Source organism: Microtus pennsylvanicus, chromosome 7 (genome assembly GCF_037038515.1).
Source record: "Microtus pennsylvanicus isolate mMicPen1 chromosome 7, mMicPen1.hap1, whole genome shotgun sequence".
NCBI lineage: Eukaryota > Metazoa > Chordata > Mammalia > Rodentia > Cricetidae > Microtus > Microtus pennsylvanicus.
In genome coordinates this window covers 95,815,193-95,836,609 of record NC_134585.1, presented here as the reverse complement: position 1 = coordinate 95,836,609, position 21,417 = coordinate 95,815,193, and the positions used below count along the sequence as shown (strand labels likewise).

General features: G+C 37.1%; 1 protein-coding gene across 2 annotated transcripts in view; it reads right to left on the bottom strand.

Moving 5' to 3' along the window:
* Abcd3 (ATP binding cassette subfamily D member 3) overlaps positions 1-21,417 on the bottom strand; it is a 51,089-nt gene that overhangs the window by 13,570 nt on the left and 16,102 nt on the right. The window contains exons 3-15 of one of the 2 annotated variants that reach the window (XM_075981484.1): positions 18,959-19,057; positions 18,016-18,104; positions 14,611-14,680; positions 11,078-11,175; positions 10,648-10,771; positions 9,088-9,144; positions 6,966-7,108; positions 3,677-3,746; positions 2,270-2,339; positions 2,085-2,182; positions 1,902-1,993; positions 363-454; positions 207-279 (exon numbers count right to left, since the gene is read on the bottom strand). In XM_075981484.1, coding sequence (XP_075837599.1) covers positions 207-279; positions 363-454; positions 1,902-1,993; positions 2,085-2,182; positions 2,270-2,339; positions 3,677-3,746; positions 6,966-7,108; positions 9,088-9,144; positions 10,648-10,771; positions 11,078-11,175; positions 14,611-14,680; positions 18,016-18,104; positions 18,959-19,057 — 1,175 coding nt within the window. Of the gene's footprint in view, positions 1-206; positions 280-362; positions 455-1,901; positions 1,994-2,084; positions 2,183-2,269; positions 2,340-3,676; positions 3,747-6,965; positions 7,109-9,087; positions 9,145-10,647; positions 10,772-11,077; positions 11,176-12,431; positions 12,502-14,610; positions 14,681-18,015; positions 18,105-18,958; positions 19,058-21,417 lie in introns of both variants that reach the window. The other variant, XM_075981483.1, reaches the window with a different exon arrangement.

Sequence of the window (21,417 nt, the reverse complement as noted above, 5' to 3'; positions counted from 1 at the left end):
GGACATTATTATAGTATGTATGTAGTATCAAAACATCAAATTATATACCTTAAACATATATAGCTTTATGTCAGTGATATCCCAAAGTTATTTAAAAATTTTAAAGAGTCCATTTTAAATGACACATGTAACTACAAGCTGAAGAAAAAGGTTGCCATGAAGTGTAACAAAGGCATACAGCACAGCACAGCCTTTTCTGTACATACTTTATAATGTTGTCTGCATTGATGATTTCTCCAGCACCAGGTATCAAGGGACTAACTTGTGCTCCTTCCGTACCTTAAATGGAAAACAATTATTAAAACATCATATATTAGGAAAACCTTAAAACTGTGACTGCAAACTATGATGTTTATATTTACCCTTTTCCTGTTGTGACACCATTGTGCGTTCATATTTGCCATGGTTTAAATCCTTTAGTACTTGCATTAATTCTGTAATCCGAGCCGTAAAACTAAATTTAACAGAAACCATAATCAAAAGTCCAGGCTATTACTACATCTTTTATATAAACTGAACAAATGTCTAAAATTGTAACTTAGGTTAAAGGACACAAAAGAAGTCTCATTGGCATAAAATACAAAAAATAAACACACACGCCCTATTTTGCTTCAGTAAATGAGAAAGAACAGGAAAGTCAGGGGAGAGGCTTCACGGATCCCTCTATCAAGCATTTTTGTCAGTTCACTCTGCAGTCACAGGAGGCTGTGTCCTGAGCTGCTGGAGTGACTTGCTGTCACAGACAATACTTTCTCCAATAGGAAGGATACACAGATGCATACTGCTTCTCTATAAATGGGGAAACTGAGGCTACTTCTGCTCTCATATTCTGAAGAAGGAAAAAGTTGAAGAATTCTTAATATATGATTGAAATCATGGGACACTAGAAATCAATCCAGTGGCAAGAAGTTGGGAAATATAAGAAAGTCAATGAAGGTCAAAGAGAAGTTTTCTTATCAGAGAAGCAAAGGGAAGTATTTATTTATTTGGTGTAAATAACAAGCAAAAAATCCCAAAAGGAAGCCTTGGGAGGAGACAGGCTCTCTTGGTGTTGATAGTTTCATATAAGCATACTTATTCTTATATTCATAAATTTTGTGTGCATTAAATATGATGTTTTTAATATGCCAATCACTCTTAATGCCCCACAAGAAAAGCTGGCACGCATAAACTTATACAAAATCTGAGGAAGTCGCTAATGAGTGCAACCCACGGCAGCTTCTCAAGAATGAGTCTTCACAGTGCTGGCTGTGTCTTGTTATGAAGACCGTAGCAGTTTTGACAGCAGAGAGAACACAGTAACAGACACAGGCCTATGAAAGACCTCAGGGCAGTAAATTTCCTTAGGCAATCCAAAGTCTGTGGTACTTTTCACACCCTGGTATTGTTTGAGGTTTCTGCCTTCTATTTCAGCTTCTGAGGTGTTTAATCCCATCCCGTGATCTAAGACAGTTTTGTATTGGGTAATATATCTACATGGCAATTGCTTAATTCCATTAAAGCAACCTCCATTTATTTAGCTAATTGGTTGGTATAAACCTTAGAGGTAAAAATCTATAGACGAGAAAAAACCTGCTTAAATGTAAAACTTCTGCTCTAGCTTAAATTTCCAAACAAAAGGGCTAGCAAGAATTATCATTTCCCAACTCACCCAAGACCAGTGTCTGTGAACACAGAAAACACAACAATATCCTAGTTAAGACTCAAAACAGCTGTCGTCAGGAAGCGTGAGAAGTTCACTGACAGAGAGGCCCTCCTTAATTTTCTACCAAAACTAACTTCCTAGAGGAGGAAAGGTCAGTCGCTCCCTCATCTTAAATCTTAACTGGGTATCAGAACCATAAGAACAATATATATTTAAAAATTTATTCTACGCAATTGCTCATTATTACAGATCTTACCCAGCCAATCTAGTCATTTCACGCCCGGCCAAAACTATACGACCCAGAGCTTGAGACATTCTCAAGAGCATTCTTCCACTTTGGTAGTAATCCTTAAAAAGAAAATGTATAGGTTTTCTCACATTTCTAAATTAAAAACACAGCCTTAATTCTGAATTTCACTTCATTAGATCACTACCTTACCTCCAGAAGCTCGGAGTGTGTGCTGTGGAGATGTCGAGGGTGTGACAGATCTAGGAAAGGACGGCTGACAACCAGGTACCCGACGACAGTGGCAATATCTGGAACAAAACAGTTAAGATCTTAAGTATCATTATTTCCCTTTTCCCACAAATCTTGCCACACCATCTCTTTTAAAACATACTTACATTTGGCAATGATGCTATCAATGAAACCCATAGAAAACCGAAAGAAAATGAAATTATGTAGGTGTTCCACCTGACAGAAAACAAAAGAAAAATGTATTTTTTCTTTTACAGAAAACTAATTTTTCCTAAAGATGAAGCACAATTAATTCACAAACAGGCAGTGAATATGAAGGAATCCTCACTGTTATACACCCACAATGAGTGCACACTGAGAAGAAAGCAGGTTCCACACAGCCCATCAAACGGAACAACACTGACTACTTAACAACAATGTACACACGTAAAGTAGAACACTGTTTGCCACACTGCTAGGCACATATACCCAAACTCATCAGTCACCAAAGCAAAAAGGAAGGCTGAAGAGCCATTTAAAATTGTCAGAGAAAATAAAGCTGTAATACGGTCTTAGTGTTTGGGCTGAAAACCCCCAGACTGAGAGAAGCGAGTGAAAAGTTGGTGTGTGGACAAGTCTTATAGAAAGGAGCTGTAGACACTCTTATTGGTGAGCACTCTAAAAACTCAAGTTATGTTAAATGGTAAAAATCCAATTTTTGAAAGAACCTAAGACAACTTTTTAGTATTTGTAAATTATGTAATTAATATCACAATTTTCCATTGAAATATTAGCTCCCCCCCCCCCAAAGGCAGGATTTCATCTGCCATGCTTACCCCATGATTATCATTAGCACCTAGTGACGGCACCCACCAAGACCTGACTTGGTACTTAATATCTTCTGAGTGAGTAAAACTATTCGAATTCAAAATTGCCAAGCAGCAAATAAAGAAAAGCTGTTTTAAAAAAGTCTTTCTATTCCAAATCAAAGGTCACTTGTGTTTAAACCACGTTTTATTAGCACAGCCAGAGTCACTCACACATGTATTACAGTCCCAACAGAGCCTATATGGGAAGGAAACAAAATATATACACACTATTTTGTCCTTCACAGAAAAAGGTTGCCGACCCCTGCTCTATCAAATATTCTCTACTAATCTGTGGGAGTCAGTAACTTAACTATCCATGAGACTTCTTTAGCAACTACTGCAAAATTGCACAAGACTATTTTAGTAAATCAACCCATTTTATAAATGGAGAATCTAATGTTAATATAACTGTTTTAAAACTGATTTTTATTTTAAAACACAGCATAAAGACTTGCTACTTGAAATATATCTTTAACTATGTATTTATACATATGTAAATGCACAGAAAAAACCATGTGAGCCTCAAGTGTTTTGTTTTGTTTCATCTGGTTTTTCGAGGCGGGATTTCTCTGTATAGTCCTGACTGTCCTGGAACTCAATCTATAGACCAGACTGGTCTCAAACTCAGAGACTTGCCTGGATTAAAGTGCTGGATTAAAGGTATGACCCACCACTATCTGGTGACCCTCAACGTGTTTTTCTTACCAGTTTTTGGAAGACTGAGTGGATTGTCCGCTTTTCTTGTTTATTCCCATTGTAAAAGGCAATTTCTTCACTATTAAAGAAAGTAATAAGCAATTAATGCAAATGTTCTCTCACCCTGAAGTGTAAACTAAAATGCAGTGTTCAATGAGTGGACATTTATAGTTGTATGGACATCTTGGTCCAGTGTAATGTCCCAGGAGGTAAAATGTTTGCTCTACAAGTCCGCCAACCTGAGTTTAATCCCCCAAACCTACATACAGGCAGAAGGAGAGAACAAGCTCCATAAAACTATCTTCTGACCTCCAAGAAAACACTGTAGCAGGCCCCCTGCTCAATAATAATAAACCAAGTAAAAATAAAGATAAATGGACATCTTGTCACTAAGAGAATATCTGGCTTCAGCCAAAGCCAAGGCCTGTCCTTGAGATCAGTTCCTAGGAAAGCTTCAGGAATATATGAGCACACAGCTGACTGGATCACAGACTGAACTGTAACCTGTGTGTAACCTGACATTAAAGATGCAGTGAGCAAACGCTCACTAACTGTAACTGAGGCAGAAGAGGAAGACACTTTAATATAAGGAAAGATTAGACTGGGACAGACATTACAGACCACAAGTTAAATTGAAAACCTGAACTAGAGAAAGGTCAAAAATAACAGAAAAATACAAGTAGTGGTATTTTGATATGCTGCCTGGGAAAAACAGAAGAGCCAAGTCCTGACTGCGGCAGTGCCCTCGGGGCTAGCGCACCAAAGCTGTTCCTAGTCTTGCACCACACTGTTCCCGAGAGTGTGAATGGGTCCACAGGGGTCACGAACATCTTCAGCAGGAAAAACCAGTTCCATACAGAGGGAAAAAGGCTCAGTGTAATTAGATAATGTCTTTAGAAGCTAGCAACTTAGAGGTGAAGAAAGGCTCAATGTAATTAGGCACATTCTTTAAAGTCACAGAATCAGTAGAGTTCAGCAGCTAAAATTATCACTTGTGTCTAAACTAAAGTTTATAGTTTTTCTATCCCATAAATATGATGTAAACTGCCCAAGCAAATAACTTCTGGAGTTACACCATGTGGGTGCTGGGAATCAAACCAGATTCTCTGGAAAAGTAACAGGTGCTCTTAATCACAGAGCCATCTCTCCAGGGCCCCACAAGGTACTTCTTACAGCACCAGAAAGTAACTATCTACCTGGAAGCTCAAATGACACACAGAGAATGTATGTGCAGGCTGGTGAGATAGCTAGGCAGCACTTGCATGCGGGCTGACAACCTGACTGCTATCTTTGAACTCAGGGTGGCAAGAGAGAACTGAGACCTCCACATTGTTATGCACCTGCTTACACAGTCTATGCACACGGTCTAATCAAGGTGCACACCTAAAACCTCAATATTCAGGACACTAAGGCAGGATAATTGGAAGTTCAAAGCCAGCCTGGGTTACATGGTAAGAAAAAGAGAGAAAATAAGATCAATGAAAAAATAAGGTGATGGAAAAACAGAAGAGGGAAGAGGAAGGGAAGGAAGAGAGAAGAATCTTCTAAAGAAATAAGAAGCCGTTTCTCCTTTTCATTTCTGGCAGTGAAGCCTGGGGCTGCTTTTGCCATTCTGTGACCACAAGAGTTAAGCTATTGGGAAGGGGTATGTGGTGGATTGAATAGAAATGGCCCCTAGAGGTCCATGGGGAGTGGGACAATTAGGAGGTTTGACCTTATTGGAGTAGGTACGGCTTTGTATGAGAAAGTGCATCACTAGGGGGTGGGCTTTGAGGTCTCAGAAGCTCAAACCAGGCAGAGTGACTCAGTCAGTTGCTTCTTGCTGCCTGCGGATCCAGATGTAGAAGTCTCAGCTACCCCTCCAGCACCATGTATGCCTGCATGCCACCATGCTTTCTGCCATGACAATAACTAATTAAATTTCTGTAATCCAGCCCCAATTAAATGTTTTCCTTTATAAGAGCTGCCATGATCATGGTATCTCTTCACATCAATAGAAACCCTACCTAAGTCAGGGTGGTATGCAAGGCAGGAAAAAGCAAGAGAATAACCAGCAAGAGTCATAACTCCAATCCTACTGTACGTACCCTCAACTGCTCTGTCCTAAGAACATAGACAATGTCTCTACTATGGGAGCATGCTTGTTTTCTAGTAAAAGCATCCTGTAAACAATTTTACTAATTGTACCCATTATTCCCCTGCCTCCCTAGAGAATGAAACTCCACCATATAAAATTAATATGATTTTAACAAGGAAGCAAGGGAAGAGGACACAATTTTTTTTTGAGTGTTTGATTTTTCTGTTTGTTTTGCTTTGTTCTGTTCTGTTTGAGACAGGGTTTCTCTGTGTAACAGCTCTGGCTGTCCTGGAACTTGCTCGGTAGACTAAGATGGCTTCCAACTCATAGAGAACCACCTGCCTCTGCCTCCTGAGTGCTGGGATTAAAAGTGTGCAACACCACCATCTGGCTGGAAGAGGAACTATTAAGAAAAAAATCTCCTAAGTAATTCTGTAATTTCTTGTACAGTAACCTACATAGTATTACATAAATACTAGGACCTTCAAAATTCAAGTTGGCAGATGGATACAAGAAAATTTATAGAGCATCCTAGATCCTGATCAAAACCTAAGCCAAAAACATATATGTAGTTAATCCTCCTAACAACTTCATTATCTATCTACAAGAAAGTGAAGCTATGAATAACTTGCTAAAATTATGTAATATAGAAAGAGTTGATAAGTAGAAAGGGTAGATCTTGAAACTATTATAGATGGCTTCAATGCCTACATTTTTTTTTCTTCTTCCTACTTTAGATCTCAAAACTGTCCAGAGGTCTAAGGGCATTACCTCAATGTAAGGGTACCTGCCTGCATTCAAGAGACCCTGCAGCTCAATTCCTAGCACCCCTTCTCCCCACAAATCACATCTGAAAACACAATTACCAAGTACTGCAAAACAGTCACAACTTTAAAATGTCTATAAGTTAAAGCACAAGTTTCCTTGAATAAATACAAACAAACTTGAACTATATATTATGACTAAATTTTAAAGTGAATTCATAGAAAATCAATAGACAGAAGATATGAAGAGGTAAATCAAGGAAACTAACTACACAGCTAACAGAAAGAGTACCTGAAACATGCAGGATTCTACTTTATAAGACTAATGTTCTTCATAATGCTTATTTTCAAAATAAGTAAAAACTACAGTTTTAGTAACTGTATTGTTAGACTTTTAAGTCAATATAAATGACATCAATATCCACAAGAAGAAATTTCCATTATGGTTTTCCCTTACCTATTTGTGATAAGTCGAGAATTAACGTATCTATACTCTCCTTCATACTTCTGCTCTGTTATTGTCATCTTGCCGATGGGTCTTCTCAGTCGAGTTAGGAATAGCCCAGAAACAAGCAAGTAGGCCATCATGCTTGCTGGTCCCTATGGTTAATGAAAGAGAACGATGTACAAAGCTCAAGAGCACGGTAATAAAATCCACATGTAGAACGCCTGTAAGTAACAGACTCTGAGAGAAGCTGAGCCTTTATTTTTCTTTCTGGGAAATGGAATGCTAGTCTCGATCTGCCTAATACTATCATCCACCACAACTCCTGTAGCTCCCCTCCAGAACAACTGTTCACGTAATCCTCTCTCGAGACTTTCATCTAGCACTCTTCCACTGCAACCATCTTAATGCTCTCAAGTCTACAGGAATTCTCAGAGCTCGTTTTCATAGTCTACCTGAATGTTATTATTCCCTAGGTTCCCTCCTCAGCTCTCGTCTCATCCTAGATTTATAGCTAGGCCCATCACTTTTAGGGTAGAAGATATTATTGCCAAATATGTGCCAATCCCAACAGCTACAGGGGCCTCGAGTACAATTCCTTAAACAGCCTCTCCCTGCTTGTACACTAAGTTTTAGCCTTCAATACTTTGAATGAATTTTGAAATGTATGCCCTGGCAATGCTGAAGCATTCATGGGCAGCCCACATATGAGTTCTGCAGACTTGTCCATATTGGGATTCATGCACTAGGTTGATGAGGCCCTTTACAACTCCATAAATGACTTCACAGTCAACTGACCATCACAGGAAGCTGTAACCAGTTCCCAAACCACCCTTACTTCCTATATATCTCTTATGTTCAGATCAAATTTGCCCCAATCAAAACTGTTTTCCTGAACATGCAACCCAGTGGGGCTATTTTTACATTTGATAAGCTTAACATCTAAGTATCAAAACAGTTAAATGTCAGCTCCAATTCTTCCAGGCACTAAACACTTCCCTGAAACTTCCACTAGTGGATATTTCTCAATGCGTTATAATTGCCTGAACAACTACTTCCTTAGCCATTGCTAATTTCCCTTCTGCAGGACCTGACTTGCCTTTTGTGGCTAGTACACTGTATATGAACATATGCACAGTTTTCAAAATTGTTCCTGACTGATTCAATGCACTTCAAGAGCAGAGGTGCTAACTGTAATTCTAAAATGCTAATGCAGATTTGTACATATTGGTGTGAAAAAATACAAGAAATATAAATTGCAGTATAGAGATTAGAAACATTAGGACTGTTCACTCTTGTGATGATGCAGTCATGTAAAGAATCACAGGGTAGTAAAGAGAAAAACAGAAAATTCAAATAACAGGAAAGCAAATTATAAATTAACCACAAAATGAATGTAAAGACACATATACATAGGGACATAAAATCAACAGTTATATGGTTTATTATAAATATATAATAAATATTAATAATTATTCAAGTTAGACATCAATGAAACTCAGAAAGAAAGATTCTTGTCATCACAAATATCAGAGACAAGAGGAAAAGGCTCATGGACTGACTAGTCAATAATTTATCATTATGAAACACTCCTGAAATGAATATTTCATTCTAAGCATATTGCTGATCTTATTCTAACTTTTTATTAAAAGTATTTGTTGCCAAATCTCTCTTTAGACATTACTTTAGAACAATAAGTACATGTGCATTCAATGTATGTAGTGTGTGTTTAAGTATTTCTACTTAGTATTGCCAAAAAACGATTTAAGTAATTTAATAGACATTAAAAAGCCCAATTAGGACACTTTTTAAAGCCTCCATTGTAGTATTATTTTACAGCAGGTCATATTAGGAAGAATGTGAAGATGTCCTCAAGGTTAATTTTTTTTCTTAGACCTTCACAATGATCACAGTACTGCATATTGCAGGAGTAGCAATATTTCTCAGTGGGTAAAGACACTTTTTGCCAAGGCTGAGCTTAATCCCTGGAACCCTACATAGTGGAAGGAGAATATAAAACTCCTACAAGTAGTCCTGTGACCTCCATGTGTGAGTGTATGTCGTGTGTGTGTGTTGTGTGTGTGTACATGTGCAAAAAATGCATCCAAACATGAAAGAATCAAAGTGGACTCACCTGAGCTCCAATTGCACTTGTTAACTTGAAAATATATAAAACTATGTCTAAAAATGGCTGTAAAATAAACATTAGAATATACAGAATTAAATCTCTTGAAATGGAGATATCCCAAACAATGACTACTGAGCATCAAGTGGGAGAATCACCCATTAATAACACAGTAATATAAAGACATTAAACAAAATTACTTGAGTTATAATTCCAAATCTGCTATGTATTTTTCTGATTTTGATATAACTTCATCTGTAAAATGAGAGGGTCCTTCTTTTTAATACAGTTTGAGCCTATTACTTTATTATAACAATGACATAAATGAAATAATCAAGTGAGTCATATGACATAGTCTTATGAATCTATGAACTTATTTGATGATACAATTCTAAAGTTTCAACACATTAAAGTACTGCTACTCACTGAGAACAAATTCAACCAGTGTTCTGACAGTAACATGTACCTTAACCTTTTCAAGGAACCCAAAATATGTTCACTTATTTGAAGTCTAAAACATGAGTACTAATACAAATGGCTTGCTTTATAAACTGGCTCATACAAAGATGTATCTTACCCTTTCTCTTTGTCCTGCATACTATTAAGAGCTTAAACTATTTTTAAAATTCAATTCAAATATATGTAAAGGTTACTGGCCAAAAATAATGTTCATAATTTACGTCAGGAATTAAATTGATGTTTAAAACGGAGAATGCACTATAGTGCACAGAAACAGTATAATTAATTTTAGAACATTTCTCTATTACGACTATGACACTTTATGAACTGCAGATTTGCTCAAGTGCTAAGAGGAAAAAATATGTAATAGTTTCTGTACAAAATTAGCTCCATAGATCTATTAATATACTGAAGAGAGAGGTGCTAGGGAAATGGCTCAATGGACAAATTGTTTGCCATGAAAGCCTGACCATCTAAGTCATGATCTCCAGAACACGGCAGCACAAGCATCTGTAATCCCAGCATGCCCCTCTCTGGAGACAGGAGAATCACCAGAAGCTTGTGGGCTAGCTAGCTTAAACACAATAATGAACATCAAGAGAGGTGCTATCTCCAATACAGGTGGAAGGTAAGAACTGTCCTCTGCCCTCCACTTGCATGCTGTGGCCCCTGCATACATGAATACATTCGACACATGCATGTGCATGTGCACGCACACATACAGCTACTTTTTCACATAGAATGATGCTGAAGAAGAGAAACAGGAAGTCTCATCTCATTTTATGGATGTGTAATTAGAAATACAAACTGAAAAGTCAAACCTGTATCAAGTCTAGAAGAAAAGAGGCAAGGAGATCCTTTGGCTGAAATCAGTCCACAAAATTCTTACAGAACTTTTGTGAGGCACTAATTTCAATTCTAAGCCAAATACTTCACAGAAATAAGATTTTTAAATTAATTATATAATTAAAACAATTATAGTTATCCCAATTTTCTTTTAAAAGAATTACCTATACACTACTCCCTTTTACCCCAATAAATTCTATATAAATTTGCTCAGATTCAAAATTCAACAAATTTGACCAAAAATCTTTAAGTAGGTAAACTTACCTTGCTAAGATTTGAATACAGATCAACTACACTGTTACAAAATTTTTCTACATCTTGTGTAAGCAGCTGGTCTGGATTTGCTATTCTGTTATCCAGGTTGCCCATTTTATAATAGGTGAACGCTCTGAAAGGGCAATTAAAGTGATTTCAGAACAAGCAATTATGGAAACCAGGCATTCATATCACACCACCCTCTGCATAAACACACAAACATACCAGTCTAGACACTCTAACTTACGTCAGCCATAGGGAAGCAAGCCCGCAAGAGGGTGATTTGGTGGCTAATAGGAGAGCTAGGACTAGAGCCCCATCACTCCTCCCCATATGCACCTAGTCTAAGACATTTTCTTGAAAAACAGTCCAGTAAACAAGAAAACCGTGTGCTACCATAAGCACTACTGTCCAGTTGAAGTATTAGAGTGTCACTTACTGGAGATACTCCTCATAGAGGTATCTGGTGAGCCTTACTCGGAAGCACAGTTTGAGCTCATTTAACCCATACTTCAAGAAGTTATTAACCAGAGAGATCTAAAACAAACAAATAAGCATTATCGGTTTTGCTTCAACTTCTACTTACTGAATTGTAATTTACTTCTCTATCAGTTTCTGTATCTACAAGTTCTGATGATCTTCACTCATAGGCAGTACTGTAATTCAGTTCTGTTTTGTTTATGTTTTATAAAATTCAAAAGTAATAAGCTGTGTATATTGAATTACCCTATAACTTGGAGCTTAATTTTTAAAACATTATGAAATCCCTTCTGGGTAATCAAATATGCCAAACCTTTCCAATTTCTACCTGAAAGGCAGTTTAAAAGTTCATAAACTTGTATTTCTACATTTGCTCCTCTATCAACACTAGGACCTAGAGGGCAAGTGTTAGTCATATGCCATGTGTCTTAGTTCAAAGTGTGAGTTTTATGTTACTTCCCGGATTATTCTAGAACCACTTTACTAATCTATCCCACCATTAAACCAATCCGTCCACAGTTCTGTTTAAACTCACTTTATTAAAAATGTTTCCACATCGTGCTTCCAATCTTAAGTTTTTAATTGAAAAGGTCTAAAACTTATGCATTCCCATTCTCAAATACTAAACTATAGATGAATTAGATTTCACAAGCAAATTCCTCTTTTCTCCTTCCAAATATGGACATTAAAAGTCTTATAGGGCCAAGAAAATAAAAATAAAAACCAAGGTAAGAAAATCATTTGAGTTTTAGCCTAAACTAATTTCTAAGTAAACTCAAAAAGACCAGTTTAACAGTGGTTCAACTGTTGATGTTTTCTAGCAATATCCTGGGTAGTCTGCCCATCTTACTCCCAATTTCACAGCCTGGAAATGTTTTCAGTTGTCCCAAGTGGGAGAGAGGTGCTATTGCCATTTACCAGAATGTGGTTAACACTGGAGAAAATCTGGTCAGGAGAGAGTTGAAAGAAAAAGATGGAGAGAGAAACAAAAAGGAGAGAGAGAAAGGGGAGGAAAGTGGGGGGGGGACAACAACTAGAAAAAAGGAGAAAGAAAAACAACATATGTGTGTATATATATGTGTGTGTGCTATATTACACACTCACTAATACAAATAAAATCAAACTAAATAACTTTTTTTAAATTTTCAATTAAGTATAAAGGTTTACACTGAAAAATTAGGATATAAACTATACAAAATTTAACACAAAATTAGAATTTAATACCACAGATCTTTAAAGTTAGTAAGAACAAATTCAAGATTTAGTGAGGTGCAAAGTTCTCACAAATAAGGGTTCTAAAGAAATGCACTTACAAGAGGCATGGCAGCGATGAAGTTGAATAAGTATCTCTTGAAATCTTTACTGTTACGACCAATGATGCCACTGCAAACCACCACATGCAATGCATTAGTTGCAAAAGAAGTTAAATGTAACATCAGAAAACCTAGAGCCCTAAAATCATTCTTGGGAATTTCTACTGAATCATTAAGTAATAGTTGGGCGATGGTGGCGCACGCCTTTAATCCCAGCACTCAGGAGGCAGAGGCAGGCGGATCTCTTTGAGTTCGAGACCAGCCTGGTCTACAGAGCTAGTTCCAGGACAGGCTCCAAAGCCACAGAGAAACCCTGTTTCGAAAAACCAAAAAAAAAAAAAAAAAAAAAAAAAAGGTTCACAAGTTTTGAAACCTTTTAACGGCTAGCTTAACCTTGACTCTGAAGATGGTAAGATGAAGCAAAAACAACAACCAAGGGGAGAACTGTAGAACCTGTGCTTAGTTAGCATATACAAGGCTCTGGGTTACAGCACCCCAGAATTCTGGGACATTACAGACAAACCAGAGTAGTATTTGCTTGCTTTAAATATTTTAGCATCCTTGATTCTCACTGGAATGAACTAATGGCAGTAGAAAGAGTAGGAGGGCTACCTCAGCCAGCTTGATAGGGGAGAGGTAAGTAGTGTAGGCTTTGTGGTCCTAAAGTTCTTGTTGCAACTACTCAATACTGTCACTGATGGAGTATAAGTAATCTAAGACAGCCTGGCTAGACTCTAGTAAAGTCCCCCCCCCCAAAATGAGGCTGAGTGTGGTGGTGCACACCTTTAATCTCAGCAATCAGAGAAGCTCAGAAGCAGGCAGATCTCTGTGAATTTGAGGCCAGTCTGGTCTATAAAGAGATTCAGGTCAGTCAGGGCTACATACTGAGACCCTGTCTGTTTTTTGAAAGGAGGGTAATGAGACTTCACTTGCAGGTTCTGGTTGGCCAATCCTGGGACTGGCTGACATACTAGAGAAGCATCAGAATCAAACTATAAAAGCTTTAGATCCCTAACTCAGTTCAGCAAAATCAGCTCCTCTTTTATCTGCTTTTGGTCTGTTTTATGTATTTATCTGCTTTTAAAATACATACCTCAAAAGAATCTAAAAGAAGGGCTCTACTATTTTATTTAAGAGTTTGAAAGCCAGGAGTGGAGAGATGCCTCGGCAGTAAAGAGCACTTGCTCTCCTTGCTGAGGACGTGGGTTTGGATCCCAGCAACCAAATGGCAGCAATCAACTGTCTGTAGCTCTCTTCCAGCCTCTGCGGGTACTAGGCATGCATATGGTGCACACACATTCATGCAGAAAATCCACAAACATGAAATAAAAATAAACCCTAACAAGAGTTTGAAAGCCATTATGATGGTAGTATACTATGCATGTGTATTTTTAAAGAGGTAAAATGTGTGATCACAGAACTTTCTTTTCAGAGAAGTATGTATGCATACACATATGTATGTCTGTATACACACACACACACATTCTCTTTTTTTAAAATATATATTTATTTATTTATTATGTATATAATGTTCTGTCTGTGTGTATGTCTGCAGGCCAGAAGAGGGCACCAGACCTCATTACAGATGGTTGTGAGCCACCATGTGGTTGCTGGGAATTGAACTCAGGACCTTTGGAAGAGCAGGCAATGCTCTTAACCACTGAGCCATCTCTCCAGCCCCCACACACTCTCTTTTTTGGAGACCCATGGCAGCAAACAATTTGTATAGATCTCCCAACTACCTGACTAGTATGTAATAAGGAAGTAATTTATTTTTTATGAGGGAGTAGGTAAATAAATTTGGAGAAATCTGGATTAAACAAAGTTATCAAACATCTTTACCAAAGATCTTCTCAAAGTCTTTTACAGAATGCTCTATTTCTTAACAAAACTTTTAGGAAAGGTTACCTTATACTAATGGAAAAATAAAATAGGCAGTTTTCTATAAAGAAATAGTGGTCTTTTTAAAAGCTGAACTAGAAGGGAAAATGGAATAGTACTGTGATACTGTTTATAGCAATAATTCTACTTGAAATATGAAGCAATTAGGACAGTGCAAAAAGCTTCTAAGTTTCAGTTAAAACTGAGTCAAACTACAGAAAACCGAAGTGCTTTCGTGCTTGAAACTATGCATAACGTTTGGTACAGCACATGCCATCCATCGCTGTGCAGGGTTTACCAATGGAGTAGCTGCTATAAATTTAAAAAATGGTTCCTTGAATAAAGCCACACTTCTGCTTATTATTCCACTGCAAAAGAAAAATAATTAACAATGAGTAATCTAGTCACTATTACTCCCCAAGACATAAGGACATTTATGAAAGACTGTTTGGTACTTTAGAAATAATGCCTATAACAAACAGATGAAAAATAAATGCATCTTTATGGCTGGATAAAGCAGCCACAGTTAAGAGGGTCCTCTTCCACACTGTGGCATCACTAGTTTCTACCTTACAACGTCTGACCTATTACAGTTTGCTTATTCTACACACATTTTGGCCATTACTAACAAATAAGTCCTGCATATGAAAGAGGATAAAATGCAGCACATTAAAGACACTAACAAAGCTCCTGGAAACTCTAAACCTACTCAGAAGAGTCAAAAAGGAAAATGTAACTTTAATAGAGACAAAAATGTGTTAATTTTTTAAATAAAATTGTCCTGCAATATTTAAACTATTTTAAACTAAAAAACTCATAAATATTTGTATTTAACCAACTGTCAAAGTCCCATACATTACTGAAGCTCAAGAAGAGTACTGCAGAGGAAGCCATCTCAGTTACTTTCTCTGTGAGAAATCCATGACCAGAGAGAGAGAGAGAGAGAGAGAGAGAGAGAGCGAGAGAGAGAGAGAGCGCACAGGGCTACTATTGAAACCTCAAAGCCCATGCTCAGTGAAAAATGATGAAAATTTTTATTTTATTTTAGGCAGGGTCTTGCAATAGAGTACAGGCTGGCCCCAAATGTACAATCCTCCTGCGTAGTCTCCTTAGAGCTGGGATTACAGGTGTATGCCATCACACTCAACTCCTAAATGTTTTAAATAAAACAAAACTTCAAGAAAACTTGTAGAAAAGAATTTTGAGCTTCACAATTAGATGCAAAACTAGACACCCAGTAGGCTGACTATCAGAATTATAAATTGGCTCATGTCCATCATTATCATTGAATTATGTACTATCTACTCTCAGCAATTCATTTTCCATGCTACTAAGTATGTAAGAAAACCAATAAAAAATAGAAATGTCTAGTACATAAAAATTACTATTTTGGACTATAGAAGAATGAATTTATAATATTGGAAAGGAAAAAACTTTAAAAACACAATTTTTCACTTTATTCTTTAAGAGATAAAGTAATATTCAATACTGTATCGTTTTTATGCAATTCTATCCAGATTCTTAACATAATATTTATAGTAGGCATAAATTGTATACTTTCACCACACACAAATGCAATATCGTTTGTAAAAACTGTAACAATTAGAGAGACACTTAAAATTAAAGATCAAATTATCAGAGAAAAACACAAAATTTTACAAACCATATGGAAGGTTAGAAATGTCTTCTGTGTATCTATCATACGAAGACCTCAAATTACTTGGGCTTACAACTTATATAAATGGAGCACGCGCACACTTAAACTCCTACAGGCATCCTCCAAGGGAAATCAGATGACCAACACTGTTTTCTAAAGCAGTCACTCTTAACTGTGAATTCCCAGTCAAGAGCCAAAAGCTGCTTGAGAAAACCCTCTAACAAACAAGGACCAGTAAGGACACAGAAATAATACTGGGAACTAAATGACAAACCAAACAAAATAACTAAGAAAAAAAGGCAATAGCTTTAGAAATGAAAAACAATTGAAAGTATGACTACTATAAAAATGCAAAAGATGGTTCTTGGGAATAAAGTTGTATCAAAAACTCTCTAGAAAATAAGTGTGGAGAATTTTTCTAGTAATAGAATTAAAGCGTCAGACATGACAGGTAATGAAAACTTCCTGCAAATTAGAATCACCTGGGCTATCTCAGCCAGTGTGAGGCCTAGGCATCGGCAATTCTTAAGATGTGTCGTACTGATGCTTCTACATCTGCAGTCAAGTTGAGAACTAGAAGCCACAGAGTGAGATCTACAAAAGCTAATGACAAATGATTTTCAAACTGGAATGCATAAACACAGTTCAACCACTGACTGAGTGTGAACATAGAAGACATTTTCAGAACCACAAGGTCTCAAAATTTTACTTTCCTTGGCCTGGTCTTAGAAAAAGACTGTGTCTACCAAAATGAAAAAGTAAACAGGGAAAATAACAATAAAAAATTCAGGCACACAGAAAAACTACAGAGGCATAGGGTGGGGTGAAAACAGGGATATAAAATTAGATTGCCTGGTGTGCTCGGCAATAATTACATTAGGTGTGCTGTGGAGATTTTACAGTACTCTGAAAAACCTTGAGCTGAGTCAGAACAGTGGGCAAACAAAAACCTGTAATTAATAAATGGCAGGACAAACAAAATGCTTTCAGAAGAGCAACTACCAAAGCACAGCCTGCCCCTTGGCTCCCTCAATACACAGTATCCCATAACCAGTAAATACTGACAACCAAACAGAGAAGGACACTGAGGAGAACAGCAAAAGCGGCTGCTCTCCTTCCAAAGAAGGGACGAACACTCTAAATCCACGTGGCCTACAAGAAATGCACATACATTCAGGGAGATCCCTGTTGAGTCCGAAAGCCTAGATAATTTACGTATACATGTTACAAAGGGCTTTTATCCTAGGCAATCACACTTCTTCACTTTCCTTCAGAAATGAGTCAAAAATAAGGACATAAAACACATTTCCTACAGACCAAGGATCTAAATAAAAAACAGCATTTTAAGAGATTTCTAATGTTTGGATACATTATCCAAAAAGTTACCTTAGATTATCTATTTTAATACATAGCCAATAAACATTCTATACTACAAAAAAGAATTCCAAAAAAATCTTCACTTTGTCATTTGTATTATAGTAGTAGTTTTTTTTAACAATTAATGAGTATTACAACAACTTGAGAGATCCCAACTGCCATTTTCAGTACTAAATCCAAAATTTTCAATTACAGTGATTAAGATATGTCAGAAATATAATAAAAACCATGAAAAATTAAGTTTAGAATCAGAAAAGTCTGCTTCTATTCCTATTAAAAACAAAAAGGCAAACTCTATATGCCTCACCAATTTGGCACGTTGTTCCAAATTACTTTATTAATTTTAGACACTGGCTACTTGCCTGCTCTTTTAAGCTTCAATAATAGCACCTGTCACACTGCACTCTAGTTTCTGGCTTGTCTGCACTCCTTTACACACTGTCAGCTCCACACGGCTTGGGACAGAATTTCTCCTGTTCACTGGTACACATCCCTGCCATCTTGTACCTGATACACAGGAAATATTCCAAAAACTGTTTATGTAAATGAACAAACACATAACTAGACTTCAATGTATTTACCCTATTATTTTTGCTTATAATGGCAATGCTTAAATACAAGGAAAACTACTATTTCACACATAAAAGAAAAAGGTGAAAGAGCAAGTACCTTTCAATGAGAGTCCCATTTTGAATCATCCAAACATCACAGTATGTTCGCGAGACCAGCATAACAGCAATAAGTATTAAGTAGCCTGTCTAAAATAAACCATATAGAGCAAACTAAATGTATTTCAGAATGTTAAAAGAAACAACTTGGTGAAGTTTTTGGTTTCAAATTTCTGAGTTTTATTCTAACAATATTTGTTTATATTTTATGTATATTTTATCTACAATAAACTTTAAATAAAGATTAAAAGAAACTTAAAATTATACCAAACAAAAATGCCAACGGTGGAAACAGTGGAAATTTAAGATTACCTGGCTTGGTAATTTATGATTTCCAATTTATTTTTAGTATACTACTTTAATAAAGAAAACTAGTAATAGTTACTGTGTTAACTAAACAATTAACAAATACTGAAGGTTAAAGTTTTGTACAAGTTTAATAAATGAGATTTAGCTTGTTAAATAAAAAGTCTCTAATGCTGTCCAGGTTCCTTAGGGCTTTCAACTTTAGCATTTAAAGCAAGAGTTAAACATAAAAAGCAACACAGTTAGTCAAATGGAGTTGTGTGACTTTGTGGAAGTGAGAGGACAGGAAGGACTAGAACAGCAAAAGTACTGTGGCATGGGAAATCATTACACACACTAAGGAGACAGGAGAGGATGAAGCTAAGGGCAGGAAAAGATTAAAACCACATGGAGCATGAAGGTGTGCTGACCCAGCAGATCCAGAAAACATAAAAATCATCACAAGCGTCTACTAGGTAAGCACGTGTTAAAAAGTGACGAGCAGGGAATGGTTACATCAGCAATACAGGTGCTAACTTTAAGGTGCTAAATTTAAGTCTTCTTTACCTACACAGAAAACATCTTACCTGAATTGCTATGACCTATTGTTCTGAGTATGGTAAGTTAAACATATAGTATTATAATTTCAGAAGACTTACCTCTTTACAAAATGTTCTAGGTACCATGATTTTCAGGATCCGTGAGAGCCTTGATAAAAACACTCTGTCCACCACAGCTCGCTCTTTCTTTCCTTCTTTCTACATTTAGAGGAAAAGGACCATTTTAAGATGATAGCTGCAACAAATGCAGTGATTACAGAACAGCGTTTAAATTAGTTGCAGTAGTGCACAGTGATTACAGAGCATATTTAAGATAGCTGCAACAAATGCAGTGATTACAGGACCACATTAAAAATAGTTGCATAGACAAGTGTTAAGATGGACAGATGAATTTAGAGTGCACACTTGAGCAGCTCTGCAAATTCAGACAGAGCCCAAGAAAACAGAATTACCTAAAAGGTGAAAAGAGACATGAGGTGTGCTCCGAGAGAAGAGCATAATCGAATAAAAACCAGTGGGAATAAACAGGGACAACAAAGTGAGCAGTGTAGATGAAGCTCTAAATGCACAATAAAGCAGTCAAGTATTTACTGACTTATATTTGCAGTGACTGGTATTGAAACCAGGGCCTTATGGTAGGCATGTACCCCACTACCACTGTCCTACAACCCTAGCCTACACTTCTCAATAAATAGAAACTTTTTAAAAATCCTGAACATGACTTTTTCTAATTTAAAGAAACTTCTGCAGGCCTTTAGTCCCAACACTGTGGAAGTAGTTCAAGGCCAGCCTTATTTACAAATAGAATTCCAGGACAGCCAGGGCTACACAGAGAAACCCAGCCTAGAAAACAAAACAAAAGCAAACCCAACCAACCAACCAACAACGAACCAACTCCCCACCCCCCCAAAAAAAGGAAAAAAAAGAGTCTGGGTTACTAGATTTATCACTTAACGTTTCCAAAATGCAACCCTTTACCACATGTAATCCATGTCTATCAGAGGGAACGCAGACAAAAGTAAATTAAGAAGTAAATAACTACAGATCAATTAGTCAGAATCAAGAGAAAAATAATTTGGGCAGGGAGACACCGACAGATCTCAACATATCTCAACATTTAAACTATAAAGTGGAGAAAGACGGGATTAAAGCACAAGTAACAGCAAGCTTTTGTGCACACGCACACGGTGCTGGGCAGTCCACAGGTGGGCATGCTTAGCAAGATGCTGGAATATAGAGAACCCAAACGACAAAAGTTAGGAGTGCCTACAAAGAACAGAGCGTATAGGACATAGAGGGATAAGAATCTGTTCTCAGGACAGAGATTTAAGACAAGATAATGGCTTTTCCCTTAGAGATTTGTTTTCAACTGTGCAAGAAAACAGAAATAGAACTCATTTGCGAAGCTAAGGAGAAAGGGGTCTTTACAGCTTTTGGTAGGGAGCATTTACTTTACTGCCCTTAAAGGGGGAGAATAAGAAAGAGACCCTGAAAACTACAAGCTACTCCAGAACACATCCCACCCATCCCTTTACAAATCCCACAGGCAACAGTTCACTTGTTTAACTACTATGCTCTCAACAAACAAATGCCCATGACAGAGTAACTATGACTATACAGTATTTGTATAAATATGTTTTAATTTAATTAATACCTAAATGACGGTTAAATGTATAGTTTGTTTTTGTTTTTGTTGTTGTTGTTGTTGTTTGCTTTTTGTTTTGTTTTGGGAGAGTGGGGGGGTTGAAATAGGGTTTCTCTGTGTAATGCAGCTATGAACATGCATATACCAGTTTTGAGGTAGATATATGTTTTTACTTCTCTTGCATGGTCTGTAACTTAGTGTGGAATTTAGGATTATATAGTAATTCAGTTGACACTTTTTTGCAAATAAATGGTATTTATCCCCATGTCAGTTTATTGGCTTTAACTGTCTGTACTATTAGTATAGTTTTGAATGTAATTCTTATACCTAGTATTTTAGTACAGGCTATTACATACAAGTTTAATATGCCTTCTTTTTCTTGCTTAAAAATATTGCTAGAATTGACTAAGCACCAAGATCACACTCTTACATCCCTACCCTTTCTATCTCAGTCTCTCTCTCTGTTCACTGTGATGGTATCTAATCGTAGCAAAACTTGTAATTCTCCACTAAGGTCACTCTTCACCCCTATGCCTCCACCGCCCCCTCCCTGCCCACCCTTTTCCTTCTTTTGAGACAGTCTTACTTTGTAGCCTTGGCTGGCCTTGAACTTGCTATGTAGACCAGGCAGGCCTTGAATTTGTAGAGCTCTGTCTGCCTCTGCCTCCTGAGTATTGGGATTGGAGGCAGGTGCCACTATGCCTGACTTTCTACAAATGTTCTATGAGAAGGATGAAGGTAGGACGACAGCTTGAGGGGAGAGGTTCATTTTCCACATATGGTCCTGCTGAGGCTGTCCCTAAACTCAGGATCCTCCTCCTTGGCCTTCAGAGTGTCAGGACCACAGGTGTGCCTCATCAAGCTCCATGTAAGGTCTACTTGATTTAGCTGTTTGTCTGCTAGGTCTTTGTCC